This window comes from Megascapheus bottae, chromosome 25 (genome assembly GCF_031878675.1).
Source record: "Megascapheus bottae isolate mThoBot1 chromosome 25, mThoBot2.hap1, whole genome shotgun sequence".
NCBI lineage: Eukaryota > Metazoa > Chordata > Mammalia > Rodentia > Geomyidae > Megascapheus > Megascapheus bottae.
Window position 1 is genome coordinate 16,691,142 of NC_143533.1, and position 16,247 is coordinate 16,707,388.

General features: G+C 41.3%; 1 protein-coding gene across 3 annotated transcripts in view; it reads right to left on the minus strand.

Annotated features, from left to right (window-relative positions):
* Positions 1-843: 843 nt before the first annotated feature.
* Tmod3 (tropomodulin 3) overlaps positions 844-16,247 on the minus strand; it is a 51,703-nt gene continuing 36,299 nt past the window's right edge. For 2 of the 3 annotated variants that reach the window (XM_090358402.1, XM_090358403.1), the window contains exons 4-11: positions 15,407-15,529; positions 13,156-13,245; positions 11,732-11,862; positions 8,135-8,242; positions 4,318-4,461; positions 3,432-3,576; positions 1,532-1,562; positions 844-1,005 (exon numbers count right to left, since the gene is read on the minus strand). In XM_090358402.1, coding sequence (XP_090214528.1) covers positions 984-1,005; positions 1,532-1,562; positions 3,432-3,576; positions 4,318-4,461; positions 8,135-8,242; positions 11,732-11,862; positions 13,156-13,245; positions 15,407-15,529 — 794 coding nt within the window. In that variant the 3' untranslated portion in view covers positions 844-983. Of the gene's footprint in view, positions 1,563-3,431; positions 3,577-4,317; positions 4,462-8,134; positions 8,243-11,731; positions 11,863-13,155; positions 13,246-15,406; positions 15,530-16,247 lie in introns of all 3 variants that reach the window. The other variant, XM_090358404.1, reaches the window with a different exon arrangement.

The window sequence follows — 16,247 nt, forward strand, 5'->3', positions numbered from 1 at the left end:
CTCTACTAAACTCCCAGTTCCTAAGCAGCTTTCACCATTGGCCAGACATGGTGCAGTGGGAGTGAAATACTGTTCATGCAATTTTGCTCTGCACAGATGAACTTCTTATTCTTAGCATACTGTGAAATACTGAGTAAGTTATCAACATGTCAGGCTTTCGCTCCCAGTACCCCTCAGTTCCAGTGGCCATTTTACAAGTTGCTCACACGGAACACTATCTCAGGTAAACTTTCATTTGAGGTGTTCAATAGCAGACATCCTTTTTCCTTTGATAGTAAATAACTGAGAATTGCCTGAGGGGTGCGTGCGTGCGTGCGTGCGTGCGTGCGTGCGTGCGTGTGTGTGTGTGTGTGGCACTGGGGCTTGAACTCAGGGTCAGAGCACTGTCTCTGACCCTTTTTATATCTGAAGGCTAGTATTTGATCATTTGAGCCACAGCTCTACTTCTAACTTTTTGATGGCTAATTGGAGATACTTCAAATCCATTCTTTTTTTTTGTTTTTTGCCAGTCCTGGAACTTGAACTCAAGGCCTGGGCACTGTCCTTGGACACATTTTGCTCAAGGTTAGCACTCTGTCAATTGAGCCACAGCTCCACTTCCAGCTTTTCTGTATATGTGATACCGAAGAATCGAACCCAGGGCTTTGTGCGTGTTAGGCAAGCACTCTACCACTAGGGCTATGTTCCCGGCCCCACTTTTAATACAACTTTCTTGCCCAGGCTGGCTGTAAATCATGATCCTCAGATCTCAGCCTCCTGGGTAGCTGGTTCAGAATGACCTCTTATAAGGAAGTTAATAGTTTTTCTACTCAGATACCTTTTACAAGACAACTTTTTACAAGATTTACTAATAACATTTACTGTAAAAGCCCAGGGCTCTGTGCTGCTGAGATGCTAGGCTACTGTGATGCGCTGGAAACCATCCCAACTCGAACATCCACTTTGACTCCTGATGACGCCAACAGGTTTTACACCTTCTGTTCTTAAACCCTGGCAGAGTGTTCCCTTGATTAGGGAAAGAAAAAAAAAAAAAACAACGTTCTCAAGTGTATGTAGTCTTAAAAAAAAAAAAAAAAAAAAAAGGAAAGGCTAAACGCCATGGAATGATGAAAGCTTAAGTGCCTTATGGCCATAAAAAAATAGCAATTTTGAATCAGAAACGTCCACTTTTGATTGGAAAATGATTTGGTCCTCAAAATGTTGAAATTATTCTACATAAGTGACTTCTGAAGCTTTTTTTTTAAACAACTATCTTTTTTCACCCTCCCCAAAGACTCATAATAAACCATTTAGCAAGACATTAAAAACTGGTATTAGTAGAAAGTAGAAACGTTTCAAAATATAAAATATCACCTACTACCAATTGTACAATTTGAAACTGGTAATAGTTTACACTAGGAAAATAACGAATATAGCTAAACAAATTATTTCCAGTCTTTTTCCCTTCTACCCAGGAAACTTTCATATCAGATGTCACCAACACATGGTGATCTTCTGGGGGCTTCCCAAGGTTATATGTTGGCAGACTCACTGTGGGTCTCCTTCAACTCTCTTCTTACGTACTGTGAAGACATAAAAGTAAGCGTGTTAGAAATCACTATTTGTTTTTAACATTAATGTGCAAGTTTCTGTTCATCTAGTTCAAGTTTTACAAAAATGAAATGTGTATTTCCAGCTCATGTGACTAGCAATGAAAGCAAACATTTCTTGTCATTCACTAGGGTCACTTACATTCTGAGATCCACAAGGCTCTAAACAATAACTATGTGGCATACAAGCAACTGTGTTAAAAGTGGAAAACATATTCTATGACATACAAACCCTTAGCCTAATTGTGATTAAGTTCTAAATACTAAGTCCCAGTGACTGTAAATAGAGATTCCCTCCTTGAACACTTGTTTGTTAAATTTGTCATTTAAAATATGATGTAAAAATCAACGTTAATAAATTCTTTAAAAAAAAAAAAGTCTAAAACAGAATGGTCAGCACTGAAATTGCATGTCATTCTTTTACTGAAAATACCTATACCTAAGTTTAAAACATGATCAGTAAATTATGTAGCTCACATAGTGGGGGTTAGACAGTATTAAAGATATTTGCATGCTCTCCCCATTAAGATTCTGCCATGTATTTCCTTAGTCTGAGTCATTCCCACTTTCCAAATTGCCCTTATCTCCTGCAAAACCAATGAGCCAGGATAGTGGACTAGTGGTAGAGTGCTTGCATAGCATGCATGAAGTCCTGGGTTCTATTCCTCAGTACCACATACACAGAAAAAGCCAGAGGTGGCACTGTGATTCAAGTGGTAGAGTTCAAGCCCCAGGATTGGGGCGGCGGGAGGGGGTGGGGGGAAAGGACAATGAGTGCTGAGCTGAAATGAAGCAAATGTGAATTAAACCTCACACTATGGCAATGTGGAGAGGACACAGTGGGAAGGGGACCATAAGTTTTGGCTGCCAAAGCAGCCTGCCACCTAGATCAGCAGATGGGAGTACAGAAGGTGCCACCCATGTCCGAGGACTTCCAGCCACAAAGTCCTTGCTGTTCAAGGAGGAGAGGATGTAAGGTTTCAGCTTTTTTTTTTTTTTTTTTTTGGGGGGGGGGTGGGTGGGTCATGGGGCTTGAACTCTGGCCTGGGCTTGGCGCAGTTCCTGAGCTCTTCAGCAAGGCTACCACCCTACCCTTGAGCCACAGCCCCACTTCCCTTTTCTAGTGATTAATTGGAGATAAGAATCCCATGACTTTGAATTGCCTGGGTTGGCTTTGAACCTTGATCCTCAAATCTCAGCCTCCTAAGTAGCTAGGATTACAGGCGCGAGCCACTGTGGCTCCAATATTTTTACACTGCTCCATGCTTGTCCCCTGGGTCTGGTTTTAGTCCATGGCAATGAAGAACAAGTTCCATGTGTTTACTAATAAGGGGGAAGCAGCAGTATTTGTGAACTGTTCATCTTATAGAATACATTTTACCCTACCAAACTAGCTCAGCCAATCTGAGGAAAGGAGCAGAGCCTGCAGCATTAGGAATACCAGAGTACACTACCTACTCTGTGTATTTGATAGGTTTGGGGATGATGGCATACCCTTCTACACAGACGTAAATTTTGCCTTGCTGAGACAATTCTTTATTTTCATGTCTATCATTATGACTCCAGTAGTTCTTAGAGAGTATATTTATAACAAGAGTAAAAAGTTGGGACAGAAAGCTACAAAATTGGGGAGAGTTGTTTGTTTTTTGGGCAAGGCTGATCATTGTTTCAACCTGGCTGAACCGCAGCTCAATCAACAGAAAAGGGAATGCAGATTACTGAAACAAACGAGTAATTTCTCTAGACTAAAGCTTCCATTTTAAAAGCAAGAGACATTTTTCCAGCACATAATTTAATGAACAATATGTTGAGAAACTTGATGTGATACTGCAGATGTCTTACCTAAGTCATTGTTTTTTGTTATAGCATTAGCTGCCCTGGTTCGAGGCCCCTGCTGTGTAAACTGATATCCAAATTTCAGGATATTTGTATTTTCTTCCAGCACCTTGGCCATCTCTAACTCTACAGCTGTTCCCAACTGCTGCCTCTGCAAGGATAAAAAGTAATGAGTAATATTTACAAACTAGATGAAAAAACATTTATAGGTAAATCAAGGATAAGATATTTAGGCATATGCTGATTCTATTGAACTCTCAATTTTCCTAATTCCTAAAACATACCTAAAAATTACATTTTTAGGCTGAAGGTATGGCTTAAGCAGTAGAGCACTTGGGCCTTGGTTTAATCCCTAGTACCTTAAAACAAATATGTAGAAAGAGTTGATCTACATACAACTTTCTTTCTTTCTTTTTTTTTTTCCTTTTCTTTTTGGTTGGTCATATGGGGCTTGAACTCTGAGCCTGGGTGCTGTCCCTAAGCTCTTCAGCTCAAGGCTACCACTCTACCACTTTGAGCCACAGCTCCACTTCCAATTTTCTTATAGTTAATTGGAGATAGGAATCTCACAGACTTTTGTGCCTAGATTGGCTTTGAACTACTATCCTCAGATCTCAGCCTTGTGAGTAGCTAGGATTATAGGCCTGAGCCACTAGTGCCCACACTGGACAGGCATGAGCCACTTGGCTTGGATACACCTTTCTATACACATTAAGTTAATACTGTGAATAGCACAAATTTCTTTAGATCCCCTTTCAGCCACTCTCTTTCTGAAAGGGCACCCTGAGAGCCCTTCCCCCAGTCATCCTGGGGCCCCAGGCCCTACATGGATGGGGTGGGGAGTAGGAAGGACAGTGCACTTCCTCTACATTGTTTGTTGTATAATACTGACCTGATTGTCAATCTTAAGCTCTGCCAGGGTCTCATTTTCTTTTAAAGCATCGATCAGTGCCAGAACTCCAGCTGCTGTAATGAAGTTGGACTCCATATTTAAGCTCTTCAAAGTTTTGTTCACTTTCAACATCTCTGCAAAAGCCTAAAAATTAAAGAAAATACTTGGAAATTAAATTTCATCACTGGTGGGCTGGGAGTGTGGCCTAGTGGTAACATGCTTGTCTAGTATGCACAAAGCCCTGGGTTGGATTCCCTGGAACCACATACAAAGAAAAGGCCAGAAGTGGCACTGTGGTTCAAGTGGTAGAGCGCTAGTCTTGAACAAAAAGTGTTCAAGGATAGTGCCCAGGCCCTGAGTTCAAGCTGCAGGACTGGGGGAAAAAAATTGATTACTGGTGGCTTATGCTTGTAATTCTAGCGACTCAAGAGGCTGATACTCAAAGGATCTCAGTTCCATGGCAGAAAAGTGTTTAAAGTCCACCTCCAATTAACTAGAAAAATGTTGAAGTGAAGGTACAGCACCAGCTAGGCAAAGCTGAGCAAGGATGAGTCCTTAATTCAAGCCCTTTAGCAGCTTTAAAAAAAGCTGGCAACACAGGGCTGGGGGTTTGGCCTAGTGGTAGAGTGCTTGCCTAGCATGCACGAAGACCATGGTTCGATTCCTCGGTACCACATATATAGAAAAAAGCAGGAAGTGGTGCTGAGGCTCAAGTGGTAGAGCTCTGGCCTTGAGAAAGTCCAAGGACAGTACTCAGGCCCTGTGCTCAAGCCCAGGACTGGCCAAAAAAAAAAAAAAAGCTGCAACAAGCAGGGCAAGGTAGCTCACGCCTATAATCCGAGCTACTCAAGGCTGAGATCTGAGGATTGTGGTTCAAAGCCAGCCTGGGCACTAAAGTCCTAGAGACTCTTATCTCCAATTAACCACCAGAAAACAGGAAGGTGTCACTGTGGCTCAATTGGTAGAGTGTTAACCTTGAGTTGAGCCCCATGACTGACAAAAAACAAACAAAAACTTGCAACACTTATTTTATACTGTTTAAATTCAAGGCTTTATTCCCTTACTAGGCTTTTTTGTTCACTGCTGGTGCTCTACCACCTGGACTATGCCTCCACTTCTGACTTTTTTTTGACCAGTTGTGGAACTTGAACTGAGTGCTGTCCCTAGGCTCTTTGCTCAAGGCTAACATTCCAACACTGTGAGCCACAGACTTGGTTTTCTGGTGGTTAATTAGAGATAAGAGTCTCACAGACTTGCCAGTCCCAGCTGGCTTTGACCCTAAATCTTTCGGTCTCAGTCTCCTTGAAGGTGCGAGTCACCAGTACCTGACAAAGGAATCATTCCTGATGTTGTGTAAATAACTGCCATAAGAATGGGGAAGACAGGTCTGGAGTTTAGCCTAATGGTAGAGTGCCTGCCTAACATTCATGAAGACCCAGGTTTAATTCCTCAGTTCCGCAAAGCCAGAAATGGTGCTGTGGCTCAAGTGGTAGAGTTCTAGCCTTGAGAAAGTCCTAGGACAGCGCTCAGGCCCTGAGTTCAAGCCCCAGGATTGGAAAAAAAAAATTGGGGAAGACAAAGAAGTTGTTTATTTTAGGGCAGTAGTAATAAAAATGGTGAGAAATAGTTGGATTCTAAAACTATTTTGAAGACAGAACTAAATATACTTAATACTATGAGAAAGACAAGCCAAGGATGATTCCTTTGACTGTTTGCCTGCGTAAGTGGAAGGTGCAAGTTGCCATTTAATAAGAAAAGAATGTGGCACGGCTCAAGTCTGTAATCCTAGCTACTCAGGGGTCTGATATCTGAGGATGAAGGTTCAAAGCCAGCCCAGGCACTAAAAAACCTGAGACTCCTATCTCCAATTAACCACTAGAAAAATGGGAAGTGGGGCTGTGGTCCAAGGGTTGGGTGGTAGCCTTCAGCAGAAGAGCTTAGGGACAGTGCCCAGGCCCAGAGTTCAAGCTCCATGATCCAAAGAAACACACACACACACACACACACACACACACACACACACACACGTATGTGAGAGAAGGCCTAGGATTAAAGTCAGACATTTGGCTGTAAGGCTCTGTAGTACATATCTATATATACCTGTCAAACAGATAGCTCGGCACTATATATCTATGTATACCTGTCAGATAGTGTGGCATGAGTATAGAAAGAGGTATGAGCCAGAGATAAATAAAAACATTGGTTGTCATCAGCATGTGTAGATAATATTTAGCAACAACACAGAATGTTATCATCCAGGAAAAGAAAAAAAAAAGTGTTGTAACAATCAAATGGTTAGGAGATGAGTAGGTACGGAGAGTAGGTGTGAGGACCGAGAATGCCAACTGAAGTTGGAGAAGAATCAAATGGAGTAATATCTCCAAAGCCAAGGTGGGATTTATTGAAGGAATGTAAGGTTGGGTTAATATGCTCCATGAACAGAGTAAAGGACAAAAACCACATACATGATCATCTCCATAGACACAGAAAATGCATTTAATAAAAATCCAAATCTAGGGCCGGGAGTTTGGCCTAGTGGCAGAGTGCTTGCCTAACATGCATGAAGCCCTGGGTTCGATTCCTTGGTACCACATACACAGAAAAAGCCACAAGTGGCACTGTGGCTCTAGTGGTAACTGCTAGCCTTGAGGAAAGCCCAAGGACAGAGCTCAGGCCCTGAGTTCAAGCTCCAGGACTGGCAAAAAAATAAATAAATAAAATTAAAAAATCCAAATCTAGGGCTACGAAAGTGGCTCAAGCAATAAAGTGCCTGCCTAGCAAACACAAAGCCCTGAGTTCAAACTCCAGAACCACCACACAAGCACATGCACACACACTAAAGCTCTGTAAATGGAATCTTCAGATATTGAAAGAATGTAAGCCAGGCACCAGTAGCTTATGCCTGTAATCTCTAGCTACTCAGGAGGCTGACATCTGAGGATCGAGGTTTGTAGCCAGCCCAAGCAGAAAAGTCCGCAAGACTCTGACTGCCAACAAACTACTCAGAAAAAGTCTGAAGTGGCACTGTGTCTCAAGCGGTAGAATGCTCACCTTGAGCACAAAGAGGCTCAGGGACAGTGCCAAGGACCAGAGTTCAAGTCCCAGGACCAGCAAAACAAAAACAAACAAAAAGAATGTAGATCTTCATGTGCTATAAAACAATTTCTAAGATATACTGTTGAGTGAGAAATCCAAATTACATACAGACCAGCATATATTACATGATTCGTGTGTGTGTGTGTGTGTGTGTGTGTGTGTGTGTGTGTGTGTGTGTGTGTGTGTGTGTGTTGTTGGGAAAAGAATCCAGAGGAGTCTCACACATAACAGGGAAGTGGTCTACCATTAAGCTACTCCCAACCACTATTTATGGTTTATTTGTTTGTTTGTTTGCCAGTCCTGGGCTTGAGCTCAGGGCCTGAGCACTGTCCTTGGACTTTCTCAAGGCTAGAGCTCTACCACTTGAGCCTCAGCACCACTTTCGGCTTTTTTTTATAGATGTGGTGCTGAGGAATCGAACCTGGGTCTTCGTGCATGCTAGACAAGCACTCTACCACTAGGCCAAACTCCCGGCCCCCCATTTATGTTTTTAAAACTTTAGATAAGGAAAAACGAAGAATTGAGAGTTAGAAGCCAGCCTAGGCTATCTAGAAAGAACCTGTCTGAAAAAACTAAAAAAAAACAGAGCGAGCTAAAACTTAACAGTGAGCTAAAACACCAGCTAAAAGGAGGAGGTGAGTCCCGGTTATCACAGGATGGTTACTCCTCCAGAACATAGGTACACAGAGAAACGCTCATGTTACTAGCAGTGGCAACTTACCACAGCAATGGGGTCATTGCTCCGGGTGGCTGCAAGACTGAAGTGCTTCACGTGTGTGTTCTTTTCCAAAGACTTTGCAAAATCTTTCAGGGTTGGAATTGGAATATTCTTGAGAGATAATAAAGTGAAACATCATATTTTAGTTTTTAGCAAATTATCCCATTAATCAAATATATTTAGTTTTTTTTCTTTGTCTATTTATATAATTTGCTTTTGGAGACAAGATTTTACTATGTAAGCTTATGCTGGCCTTAAACTGAAGATCCTCCTGCCTCAGCCAAGGGCTGGGATTATAGGCATGTACTACCATGCCCAGCTTACACTCTTTTTGTTATTAAATGCACTCAGAAATTATATAACAAGCCATAGTTAGTCTACAAATGCAAACATCATAGCATTCTCTGTATCATTTTACTTTTTGGTGCACTTGCATTAGCTATTGGTCCAGAACAGAGCTCATACCACTATTTCTCTGGCACTTATGATAAAGTACTCTCACTGTTTTACTTCCCATTATTCTCAGGTCATGTAATCAAACCCTGCAAGGAGAATCCTTTTTTTTTTTTTTTTGCCAGTCCTGGGCTGAGCTCAGGGCCTAAGCACTGTCCTTGGACTTTCTCAAGAATGGAGCTCTACCACGTGAGCCTTGGCATCAATTATGGCTTTTTTCTATGTATGTGGTACTGAGGAATCGAATCAAACCAGGGTCTTTGTGCATGCCAGGCAAGCACTCTATCACTAGGCCAAACTCCTGGCCGAGAATACATTTTTCTAGTGAGTATGATCACTGAAGCAGATGACATGCTATTCTCATCCACTTAGTGACCTTGTATCAAAGAGATTAACTATACTACCTGCAGGAGGACAAGACATAAAAGGGTTCTAATAGCATGACAGTTTAGATCATTAACCTTTACTTAAAAACGAGTACACAGAAACTAAAACAAAAATTTTAACAAAAATTCAAGATGAGCAATGTTAATGATCAACCTTCTCCAAGGCTTTCCTCATAGGAAGGAACACACACTGAAAGAGCAGTACAGCCCTAGGTTTATGTAATTTCCAGATGCTTCCCTTTCCCATACCTCAATGCAGAGAAATTAATTACAGAGAAGATTTTGTGAAGTCCCTATTATGCAATGGACAGTAGTCAAGAGATAATCTGAGTTTAAACCTTGTTAACCATTCTTCTTTTTTGTTTTGTTTTGTTTTTGCCAGTCCTGGGCTTGAACTCGGGGTCTTAGCACTGTCCTCGGACTTTCTCAAGGCTACAGCTCTACCACTTGAGCCTCAGCACCACTTGTGGCTTTTTTCTAAGTATGTGGTAATGAGGAATCAAACCTAGGTCTTTGTGCATGGTAGGCAAGCACTCTACCACTAGGATAAACTTCCAGCCCCTCTAACCATTCTTTTTTGTCGGTAGTGAGGCTGCAACTCAGGGTCTAGGCACTGACCTGAGCTTTTTTACTCAAGGCTAGTGCTCTGCCACTTTAAGCCACAGAGCCTCTTCTGATTTTTTTGGTAGTTAATTGGAAATAAGAGTCTTAAGACTTTCCTGCTTGGACTGGCTTTGCAGATTTCACCCTCCTGAGTAGGTACAATTTACACACGTGAGCGCGGCTAATCACTGCTCTTATGCCTTATGTCTTCTTTCCTTACTCTAAGGGAAAGTTACACGGTTTAAAACCCAACAAGAAAGCCGGGCCACTGGTGGCTCACGCTTAAAAACCTAGCTACTTAAGAGCCTAAGATCTGAGAATCACAGTTTGAAGCCAGCCCAAGAAGGAAGATAACGTTATGAGAGACTCTTATCTCCAAAACTACTCAAAAAAAAGGGCAGAAGTGGTGCTGTGGCTTAAATGGTAAGAGCACAAAAAGGGTCAGGAACAGTGCCCGGACTCTGAGTTCAAGCCCCAGAACCGGCAAACAAAGAAAAACCAAGAAACCCAACAAGATCCCAGAAAGCCTATTTCCAGGTATTTTTAGTAAAGAGAAACCAAATTGTGATGCACGTATAATAACTTTATGTAAATATGTATGGTGGCTACATACATAATGAGCCTAGGCTGGAAGCAAACCCCATGTCACTCAACTGACAAGCAGATAAGCAGCATGGAAACAGAAACTGATAGTTGCAATAGCACAGATGAGGCCCACAGGCATGTGCCAAATGGGAAGGCTACCCTGCAAGGCCGGTACTAAGTCTGTCATCTATACACATACTGGAGGAGGTGAAATGACAGGCTAGGAAACGCTGTTACCAACAATGGTGGAATGGAGAGGACCAGATAAATAGAGAGGGGATGTAGGGCCTGGGGGTGACATCTTTACCGTAGTGGTAGTTATATAACCAAATGTGAGTACTATACATAGGATTGTATACTAAAAGGAGACTTTTCCAAGTAAGTAACACCTTAAGAAATTTGGTCTTTTAAAACAAATGCTGGGCACCGGTGCCTCACACCTGTAATCCTAGCTACTCAGGAGGCTGAGATCTAAAGACTGTGATCCAGAGCCAGCCTGGTCAAGAAACTATGATATATTTTTCTCTAGTTGAAAAAAAAAATTAGGGGCCGGGAGTTTGGCCTAGTGGTAAAGTGCTTGCCTAGCATGCACAAAGACCAGGGTTCAATTCCTTGGTACCACATAGAAAAAAGCTGGAAGTGGTGCTGAGGCTCAAGTGGCAGAGCTCTAGCCTTGAGAAAAGTCCAAGGTCAGTGCTCAGGCCCTGAGCTCAAACCCAGGACTAGAAAAAAAAAAAAAAATTAAAGCCAGCAGTAGAGCTTTGGCTCAAGTGGTAATATGCCAGCCTGAAGTGAAAGAAGTTTAGGGACAGTGCCCAGGCACTAAGTTCAAGTCTCAGGATTGGTACCATTAAAAAAAGGGGGGCATGACCCAGGAGTTTGGCCTAGTATGCACAAAGACTGGGGTTCGATTCCTTGGTACTACCTATATAGAAAAAGCTGGAAATGGTTCTGTGGCTCCTAGTGTAGAATACTAACCTTGAGAAAGCCCAAGGACAGTGCTCAGATCCTGACTTTAAGCCCCAGGACTGGCAAAAGAAAAAAAAAACAAAAAAAAAAAAACTTCAAGGTTCTAAAAGTGGGCAGTACAAGCCAGAGAGATTTAAGGGCAGTATGTAGAACTTGCATTTTTATACAACCAACTTTAAAAAATCTAAACAGAAAATTCTGTTCTGTAATACTTTTGTTTCTAAAAGTAGAAAGAACCTATATTAGCATATTATTCTTTCCACTTTACAGTTTTTGCTACAAACAAGACCCTTTTATCAAAACGGTCAAGCTAGGGCCGGGAGTTTGGCCTAGTGGTAGAGTGCTTGCCTACCATGCATGAAGACCCAGGTCCCATTCCTTGGTACCAAATACAGAGAAAAAAGTCTGAAGTGGTGCTGAGGCTCAAGTGGTAGAGCTCTAGCCTTGAGAAAGTCCAAGGACAGTGCTCAGGCCCTGAGCTCAAGCCCAGGACTGGCAAAAAAACAAAACAAAAAAAACTGTTGAGCTACTACTTGAGGTTCACCTGACTCAAAATGAAACAACTCTATTGGTCATTTATGTAGTATGTCCTCAATACACTTACCTTTATATTATTCAAATTAACTTCAACAAGACGGGCATCATTTTCTTTAATTCTCTTTAAGCTCTCTTCAACATTGGTTGGATTTGGTGGCTCATCAAACACTGGAACAATTGTTTCCCCTTTTACCACATCTGTAGTAACAAACAAAACCAGCAGAGTTGACTGACAAGGCCTTGAACTTCCATCTGCCTATTCCAGCTCCCATGTATCTGGGATTATAAGCATAAACCACCAAACCCAGCCTAGATGTTTTTACTTTTTATTATATATACACTTACAGATTATATAACAATGCTACAAAAGCATATTACCTTGATAATTTAAACACACCTTATAAATAAACTAAAAAACAAAGCAAAACAAAAAAAAAATCTTTGTTTTAGGCTATTCTACTATTTCACACCAAGAGATCTGGGGGTGTTCAAAAGTTTTATAGTTTCTCTTGAATCTGATTTTATAATATAGTATCTTTTTCAGAATTACTATTGATTTGTTAAAAAATCAGTAATCAGTAACACTGCGAGAGCTGGTAGCTGACACCTGTAATCTTAGCTACTCAGGAGGCTGAGATCTAAGGATTGTAGTTCAAAGCTAGCCTGGGCATGAAAGTCTGTGAGACTCATCTCCAATTAACTGCCAGAAAAATGGCATTGTGGTTCAAGTGATAGAGCACTATCCCAAGCTAAAGAGCTCAGGGACAGCGTCCACACCTAGATTTCAAGCCCCACAACCAATCCCCACCCCCCAAAAAAATCAGTAACACTGATGATAAAGTGTCAATAAAAATTAAGTATGACCAGGCACTGGTGGCTCACTGTAATTGTAGCTACTTAGAAAGCTGAGATCTGAGGATCTCAATTTGAAGCCAGCCCAGGCATCAAAGCCTTTGCTAGCTAGCTATTCTTATCTAAAATGAGCTGGCAAAAAGCCAGAAGCAGCCAGGCAAAGTGGCTCACACCTATAAGTAGATATATGGCTCATGTGGTTAAACTCTAATCTTGAGCAACAAACACTAAGGGAATATGTGTATAAACCCTGAGTTCAAGCCCCAATACTAGAAAAAAAAAAAAAAAAACAGCTTTGCTGGGATGGGAATGTAGTTCAGCAGTAAGAATATGAATCTAGCATACTCAAGGCCAGCACAGCAAAAAATAAGTAAAGGAGAAAGCATCCATTCTAACAAATACACTTACCAAGATTTTATACTGCTTAATTAGTAATATTTACCGTGATGAGAAAAGCTTATTTGCCAACACATAAAAGGATAACTGACTATTGTATTTTCAATGGCATTCTCTGTCGATACCATCAACCTGGCATTTTAAGTTGCAGCACATATATTTAACAAACACTGAAACTAAAACATAGAGAAACAAACATACATCCTAAAGAATTGAAATTCATAAAGCATCTTAAATACTCACTTGAAAAATGTTGTTGGTCGACTCCATTACTACTGCCCACTATATTACAAAACTGTGCATTTGTTATCAGATTGTGCATCCCAAGAATAGCTATAAAAGAAAAAGGGAATTAACTCTTATTTCCATCTTTTTTTATTTTTTTGCCAGTCCTAGGACTTGAACTCAGGGCCTGGGCACTGTCCTTGAGCACTTTTGCTCAAGGCTAGCACTCTACCAATTGAGCCACAACATCACTTTTGGCTTTTTCTGTGTATGTGGTACCAAGGAATTGAACCTAGGGCTTCATCATACTAAGGCAAGCACTCTACCACTAGGCCACACTCCCAGCTTCTTCCACCTGTTTTAAACTGTATCTTTTTTTATTTTTTAAAGGCAGAGTCCTGCTATGTCACATAGGCATATCTTTAACTCGTGGGCTGAGCAATTCTTCTGCCTCAGTCTCCAAGTAAGTACCTGAGACTACAAGCATGTATACCACAGCACCCAGGCTGCCACCAAAATTTCCTACCAATGATCTGAACATTCTCTAGTCATTTTCCTGTTACATTAAATATACATTTTTATAACCCTTTGAAAAGGAAGGGGAAAACAGTGATTAAAAATCACCTGTAGGGCCAGGAGTTTGGCCTAGTGGTAGAGTGCTTGGCTAGCACGCATGGAAACCTGGGTTAAACTCCTAGATACCACATACATAGAAAAAAGCTGGACGTGGTATTGTGGCTCAAGTGAAAGAGCTCTAGCCTTGAGAAAGTCCAAAGACAGTGCTCAGACCCTGAGTTCAGTCTCAATTTTATTCTCATCACCACATCCATGAACTTATATTTTTAAATTCAAGACACAGCTTAAGCAGCCTGACCTGAATGGTTAGCTCCATCTAGTGGCTATGCAAGAAAACCAACAACATCTAAATCAGATCTAGGTTTCTAGGAACTTAAGGCCATAGGGAAGTTAGGCTTCAAAACTGTTTTGACTTTTGGTTAGTCACTAAGTTACAGTTGCAATCTAGCTAAGGTTAAAACACTAAAAACACTGTTAAACTTATAAATTTAAGAACAGAGAAGCATCTTTCAAAGATGATACTTCAGAGGGAAAACAAATGTGGTGTTTATTGTTTATATCCCTTCTCATAATTTTGACATCCTTATTTCCACAATTCAGCTCCAGCAATGTCCTGGCCCAGTACATTCAATGAAGGTACCATTTACAAACCCACCAGCACTTGAGGAATAATACGCTGCCAGCTCTAGCAGTGACAACACACTGCAGCCTGTCTCTAACCAGGTCCCTAACCATGTGACTTTTAAATTTATTTGCTCTTCTGGTGTTCTGGACCACCTCATTTTCTCATGTGTCACCTTTTTCCATGAAAGAAAACAGGTGTTTTCCTGGGTAGGTGGGAGATATTGGTCTGAGAGGTGTGGAGCATTCTACATGCACTCAGGAGAGCTGGGAAATGGAGAGTGCAGCTCAGGGCTCGGCGCACCCATTTCCCAGTGATCCATCTCCAAGTCTTCTGGTAACAAGTCTGGGAAAGTAACACAGTGCTCAGTGCTCAGACAGGGCAGATCCAGTGAAGCACCAGTTCATTCAAGTATTTTTTTTTTTCTTTTTAAGAAAAAATTTCAGGGGGGGTGGGAGGGAGGGTAATGGGGAGGACCAAGACATGTGGAAGGGTATCAATGTATGTGAATTAATGCACCTTCTATCTGGCAAATATCATGAAACCCTTTTATTAAATACAATAAAAAATATTAAAAAAAAGAAAAAATTTCAAATATGGCAACAAAGGATAAGATGTCAATAACCTTAATTTATGTAAAAATTTCATCATCAAGCCAGGTGCAGAGGCTCACACCTGTAATCCTTGCTACTCAGAAGGCTGAGGTCTGAGGATGGCGGTTCAAAGCCAGCCTGGGCACTAAAGAACGTGGGACTCTTATCTCCAATTAATCACTGGAAAATGGGAAGTGGGGCTGTGGCTCAAAGAGTAGGACAGTAGCCTTAAGCTGAAGAAGTCAGGGACAGCACCCAGGCCCAGAGTTCAAGCCCCATGACCCACAAAAAAAAAAAAAAAAAAGAAAGAAAGAAGAAAAAGAAAAAAAACATTTCATCATCAGAAGAAATGCATTTGTCAGATTTTGTGTGACAAAAGCCATGTCATGTGGTTACCTATTTACACCTATACAATGTGTATAGGTGGCATTTTCCTTCCCATCACACCCATTCACAAATTAATGTTCGTAGGAGATACCTGCAAGGTCAGATAATTCTGTATCAGTAGCACTCGTCAAAGCTTCTTCTAATTCTGGGTCAAGAGATACATTTTCTTCTGCCAAAGTCTGTATAGGCTTCTGTTTGGGGATAAATATTTTCCCTGTAAAATAAAGCTGACTGTTAATTCACTACTACTGGGACTAACTCATTACCATTTGACTTTTGACAAACATACTAAAAGGAAGTGAAACTAAAGGTCAGATTAGCACCCACAAAAATTCTGCTTCCATGGCAATGAATTGGCTGTACAAACTGAAGGAAAGAGAGCCAAGAAATGTTCCCAGAGGTGTACCTCTGGGGCTGAGGTTGTGGTCAAGGAGTAGAGTAACTTCCGGTTAAGCATACAGCCTTGAGTTCAAACACCACTACTGCATAATTACTCAATTAGTTAAGTCAGTTACACCAGGCACATTTGAAGAGCTCATAGACACATGTGGTTTGACATCTATGTTAACCAGTATGGTTGGGTAGTAGTTAGCAGCAGCAAGTAGATCTGTTCATTTTCCTAGTTGTTATGAATGTCATAGTTTGGATATGGAAATATCCTCCCCCAGATGCTTATGGGTGAAAGGCTTGTGTCTCATGTTGCAGATCTAATCACACATCAAACATAAACTTTTCTGGTTGGGTATTTTCTTATTCACAAAATGCATTTGGGCTGGGAGTCTAGCCTAGGGGTAGAGTTCTTGCCTAGCATGCACGAAGACCCAGGTTCGATTCCTTGGTACCACATACATAGAAAAAAGCCAGAAGTGGTGCTGAGGCTCAAGTGGTAGAAGCTCTGGCTTTGAGAAAGTCTAAGGACAGTGCTCAGGCCC